The 6,104-nt window shown below is 34.3% G+C and overlaps 1 protein-coding gene across 1 annotated transcript; it reads right to left on the bottom strand.

Annotated features, from left to right (window-relative positions):
• Window positions 1–1,546: 1,546 nt before the first annotated feature.
• gngt2a (guanine nucleotide binding protein (G protein), gamma transducing activity polypeptide 2a) lies at window positions 1,547–3,518 on the bottom strand. The gene is made up of 3 exons (XM_059520420.1): window positions 3,362–3,518; window positions 2,210–2,299; window positions 1,547–2,049 (listed from the first exon to the last, which is right to left on the bottom strand). The coding sequence occupies exons 2-3, from the start codon at window positions 2,291–2,293 to the stop codon at window positions 1,924–1,926; spliced, it is 210 nt and encodes a 69-aa protein (XP_059376403.1). The 5' UTR covers window positions 2,294–2,299; window positions 3,362–3,518; the 3' UTR covers window positions 1,547–1,923.
• Between the last annotated feature and the right edge of the window lie 2,586 nt (window positions 3,519–6,104).

The following is a 6,104-nucleotide window of genomic DNA, read 5'->3' as shown; positions in this document are numbered from 1 at the left end:
ACCACAAAGTTCTGCACAGCTGTGAAAAGGAAAAAGAAGGAGAAATATAGAGGAGCGAGGTCTTTGAGAGTTTTTACTAAAAATGAAATGAAGGTTATGAAAAAAAAAGGCTCTATCCGAAAGACACGGAGATGCTTCGAAATTATAGTGTCTGAAAAAGAGTGAGTGAGTCAGAGAGAAGCAAAAGGCAGAGGAGTGGAGTTTGGTCTCTCACAAAGGCTTCATTCATTGCACCTTAAGCTAATGCCATACTTGTCTACACGTACAAGGAAATGTCCACTTAGTCCTCCAGAGCACGGGCTCAGCACCACACCTTTGATTCCAGGTCTTGTCCAAATACCCGCCGGAAGATTTACAAGGATAACACTATCAGTGGTGAAAGTATTGTAGGGGCCCTAGGGACCCAGATAAATAAACTCACAAGTCAAAGACAAATTGGTTTAAACAGGTTTCAAACAAGAAACACTGCTTGCTCTCCAAACTGCTGCTTATTTCTAAGCAGATATTATCACTGATTGACTAGTTAAATGGGTTTGTTTCTAACATATAATGGAAAGACATTTCACTTACAGATTGGAACACACTTTTGGGTGTATTTTAGAAATGTGAATGAGATGTTGGCGCCCGTTATAACCTGATCACTATACCATTTTTTTCATCAATTCCCATGATAGTTTTCCTAATTTGGAATGAATGATTGATTTATTGACTTTTCATTGATTGACGTATATATTTAAGGGATATCAGTTTCTCTTACTACGGCTTCATACCCTCCCCATTTATGTTGCAATGCTGCCTCCTACAGGTGTGATGTAACCAGAATCGTGATTTCTTGTGTGTTTGAGGGTTTTATAACAAGCTAAAATTACTGATATATATATATATAAAATTACTATATATATACTATAAAAGCTATGTCTAATAATAATAATATAGACTGAACAGGCCTTACTTGAAAAGTTACTGATAAAATAATGTTTAGCAATTTAGTTTAGTTATTATGGCCTTTTTCATCTATTGGAGTATTTAATATAAAGCTATAACGCCTAGTATTAAATTGGAATTTTACCTAGTGTCTTGGTTATTCAATGATAACTTTTTTTCTACATGCATCATCATGGCTGTCACACAATAAAGAGGACTGTTTTACATCTTTTACATTAGGTATGTTACAGCCTAATGTTAGAAAACCCTCAAATTATTTAGACTACTTTCCCTGTTGAATAACACAGCATATATGCTGTTTTGATGCTGGGATGCTGGTTTATGCTGGTCCTTTGCTGGTTTATGCTGGTCATGTGCTGGTTTATGTGCTGGCAAAGGACCAGCATAAACCAGCATCCCAGTGTCAAAACATACCTAACCAGCATATGCTGTTTTTTTTTATTTGTTTCAGCAGTGTTGTTATCTACACCGTCACACACCAGATGGCACACACATTTGAGTGACTCATGGAAGTCTTTTATGGTTGCTCATGATGTGTAATATTCAAAACATAAACTCTCAATTGTTTTAAGCGTAGAAAGAAGAGATGGAAAGAATAAAGTCATTTTTGTGTGTGCTTTCTGAACACGACTTTATTTTTTTGAAGATGGAATGATGAGAGATGGAACAAGAATGGATTTACAGTAGTTTAGTTATGAAGTTACTTGTTTTATTTACAAAGAGTTTGCTTCAAGAGGGCTGCCTTTCATCAGTATAAGAGTAGGTCGCTTACACACAGCCAAAACCAATATTGGTTTTTGACTCTGTAAGGTCAAGTATTTGTTCAAGTCTTGCCGTCTCTATGGTGTCTAGTGGAGATGCTAATGCTAAGCACAATGTGCTCACTCCTCATTCAGGTTTGGATAACAGACTGCTAAACAGCTCATTTGCACAAAGTAAAACATCCTCATATAATTTTGCCACAAGAAATCACATGTGCTAAGTTATTATGCAGCCACCCTTCTCCTTGAAGGGGTTTTTGTCCTCAGGAACTCCTTTTATGAGGGGATCTTCTGCAGATTGGGCCTCTACCCACTCACAAATCTCCTTTGCGGTTTTAGAAACCTGAGCAAAGAGGGAAAGTATGTCAGACTTTTGCCTCTTATGTAATCCTCAGAAAAAGCCAAATATCCTATTTAATAAAAATAAAATGCAAGGGTTGCAGGATGTAAAGAAGTTGACAGATATTTATTTAAGCTGCCAGTCAGCAGGTAGAGAAACTTACAGGCTCTCTGGTGTTCTTCACCTCCTTCTGAAGTTGTTCCAACTCCATTTTAAGGATTTCCTTATCGGACATATCCCGTGCCATCTTGCCCTGAGAAAAATAAATAAATAAGAAAAAGTTACAGTGTCACATATCAAATCAACAATTCTGTGACAGTTACACACTTTTTAAAGGTCATTTTTCTAGAAGGAGGAAATATAATGTTCATAATGTAAGGGCAAGTATGTGATATAAATCATTACATCACAGTTTTTAATCCTGCAATATATGTCCTTAAGATCAAGACAAATCACATTTAAAAGCTGTTTGACACATGGGACGTGTGATAAGTAGTCTGAAATGTTTATGGTGTGTGTCATTGGAAAAACAGGCTTTATTGTTCAGAATTTAAATGAACGGAACAGTTTTAATGCATTTATTGTGCAAAACTAAACTAATAGTTATGTTAAAAAATTTATAAAAAATAATTGGAGTCACAGTTGCAAATTGACTGCTATGTTGATACTTCAAACAAATTAAATAGAGGGGGTTCTCCTGATAACTGATTAACAGCATAAAACAATTCAAACCAGTCATACAACAAGTTGTTTAGAGGTTTTAAAAACTATACACATCTTCTCTCTCTAAATTAAAATTAAAATTAAATCAAATTTTATTATAATAAACAAGTGTATGTCATAAATGCCTGCAATCTCTGTTCTACCATAACTACAGTATACTGTGAGGCCTAGCTATGTATGTATTTTATTCTACAAAATGTGGTGATTGTAGTTAATGTCACCTAAAATGTTGATATAATATTGTCAAGATCATTAGTAGTATTTCCCAGATAAGCACGATGAAGTAAACGTGCTGTACATGGGTATATTTATGGAGAAACATGCTAACAAATATGACAGATAATTTTGATAACTCAAACTTTATGGTTCTGCCATTGGGGTAAGATGTTGTTCAACTGCTGGGAATCATTTTGAATGAGAAGATTACATTACAGTATTCACAATTCCTCATAGCCTTTGCTATAATCAAATGTTTACCTTTTTCTGGTTGTATAGTTGTATGTATTTTGTCATTCCTATAATTAAACCTTAAAATATATTTATTCTGAATATATACAGATTTGTCATCTAGATTGCTGGTTGTTTCACTTACCTATTGTTCAGTGGGGCAGCCAATGGAGGGAACGGGTCGCTCTCTGCACTTTAAGGGACCATGTACAGGGTTTGGGGTCTGGGGATGAACTGAGTGCTTCGGTCTGCTGCCTTCGCCTCTTCAGGATTACCTCCAGATGGTAAGAGCTGAGGGGGGTGGAGACTGATCCCCAACAAGGACACTTCCTCCATCCAGATTTCTAATCAGCTTAAGCCATCTTGGTAATTAATGAAGTCAAATCACCTAAAATCAAGGCAGAGCGGTTTATTTGTCAATGCATGTGGGCTGTTCTTCTTGCAAGATTTCATGTAACGTGGACAAAAGTTGGAGTTGGTACACTATTTAAAATGAAGGAGCTTAAAAGTTTCCTCACAGCGGTGCCATAGAAGAACCATTCAGTCAATGGGTCTATAAAAAAGAACCATCTCTTTCTAACCTTTTTATAATCTTAAGAACCTTTTTTTGCCACAAAGAACCTTTTGAGAAACAGAAAGATTGTTCAAATATTAAAGGTTCTTTATGGAACCATTTAGACAAAAGGGTTCTTCTATGGCATCGTTATGCACCTTTATTTTTTTTAAGAGTGTACAGAGGATCTGTCTGTGCAGTTGATGTGCTTAAGAAATGTTTGAGGTCAACATGTCACTGGTCCTCTCTAGATTTCATTTTGAATAAAAAGCAGATAGCCTAGATGTGACTGACTGAATGTGCGAGCCATCTTAATACCAAGTCAGTTATCCTGTAAATCCAAAACACTTCCAGAAGAACAAATAAGTGGTTGACTGCTATGGGGTTTTCAATGACTGTAGGGAACAGGGTGGGTGAAAATACAATGTTTGCACACAAGGCTTTTATATAATTCTTATGCATGCCAACTTTAATTTAATAGGATCCACACAAATAACATGTACAAATTAAATCAAATTAAATGTATATACATATGTATACACACACACACACACACACACACACACACACACACACATAAAACATTACATAAAATGTAACAAAAATATACTAACAAAAAAGTATCTCGGTGACACTAAAATAAGCCAATATTCCCTCAATAAAGTGGAAACATTAACCACTTCAGCTGTTATTTTGATTTTTCGAGAATTAGGCATATGCAATATTGGACCCACCGGTGGGTCCCCAGAGTTGATGTGGTTAATGTATTACTTTTTTATATATATATAAATACTGTGTACAAAATTCACTCAGGATTTGGAAATATACATTTATTACACAGTTTGTTAAATAAATACTTATTGTAAATACTTATGATCATGCAAATTAAAAACAAATACATTTATTTCAAGATTTCTTAAATATTTATGGTTCAAAATGGTTCAAAAACCTTTTTTTTTTTTCAATCGACAACACTTTTTAGTAGACTCAGAACGGCCACTTAATCATCCCAGCTGGTATATCAGCTCATCATCTATTATAATCGATAGAGATAACTGGCAAGGTTATCAAAAAAAATCAATCAATATCAATACCACTCATTTTTAATTACATTTTCAAGGCATGAAATACAGTGACCTCTGATCTCTCTTGACAGAGGCCCAGACCAGTAATATGTGACTGTTGACATGGAGGCCTCCTTTATTCAGTCCCCTGTCCCGTAACACAATCCATCTGTAGGCAGGCAGGTTACAGTGATCAACACATTTAGTATTAATGCAATCAGAATGAATTGAAATACACAATGAATGAAATGCATTATTTTTATTTATGTTATTTTGGTGATAGCTTATATTCATAAATTTTAAAACACTGTAATGTAATTTTGTTTTAAATGAAATTAACTAAATTGTTAGTTGATTCATTGACAATGTCTGTCCCATCTGAATCTCCCTGTCATATGAATGATATGGTTGTTGTATATCGGGACACTTAAAAATGGTTGTGGTACTAAACTGTGTTGGGGAAAGTTACTTTTAAAAGTAATGCATTACAATATTGCGTCACTCTCTAAAAAAGTAGCTAATTATATTACTTACTATTGTTACCTTTTATGGAAAGTAATGTGTTATGTTACTTTGAAATTACCTTTTAAATATGGCCAGGGTTTGCTTGTTTGTTATTAATATAAAAAGTTCTTCTTTTACAAATGTAAACAGCTCAAACAAATTGTATGAAGCATATGAAGCAGGAGAAGAAAGATTAACACTATTCAGCAATAACAAAAATTATCGAAGATCAGTAGCAAAGACATTGGTAAATAAAATGGGATTAAATACTTAATAATATTTGTGTTATTTAACATTCTGAGTTTGCATTTGACTGTTTTCATTTTCACTGTATTCATTCTGAGGAATTCTGAATCTGTTCTAGTGCAGGTGAGAAGACTAAATACATGTTCATATTGTTGTGCTAAGAATTTTGAAAAATTACTTTAGGTCTTGGTTAATACTTGTTAGCAATTGAAAAAAAACTTTACCATCCAGAAACAAATATTTTACCACAATGTATATTTTAGTCAAAATTATTGTTGTCCAATTCTATAGCAATTCATTTATTTTACAAAACTTATGTGCATCGGCGCAGATTCAGTGCAGTCTGTGTTCAGAAGCCACTCACTTTCTGCCAGGATGAAAACTGGAAATGCTTTCTAACATGTAGGTCTCGAATGCTGCACAATCATTTGTCAAACCATAAGCACATAAAACAGAAAGAGTAAAACATATGAATTTAAAACCAAAGGAATGATAGATAAACAAGACCATAATACAATATA

The sequence above is a fragment of the Carassius carassius genome, chromosome 1, assembly GCF_963082965.1.
Source record: "Carassius carassius chromosome 1, fCarCar2.1, whole genome shotgun sequence".
Taxonomy (NCBI): domain Eukaryota; kingdom Metazoa; phylum Chordata; class Actinopteri; order Cypriniformes; family Cyprinidae; genus Carassius; species Carassius carassius.
The sequence above is the reverse complement of the archived record's forward strand: the minus strand, read 5'-3'. Positions and strand labels throughout refer to the sequence as shown.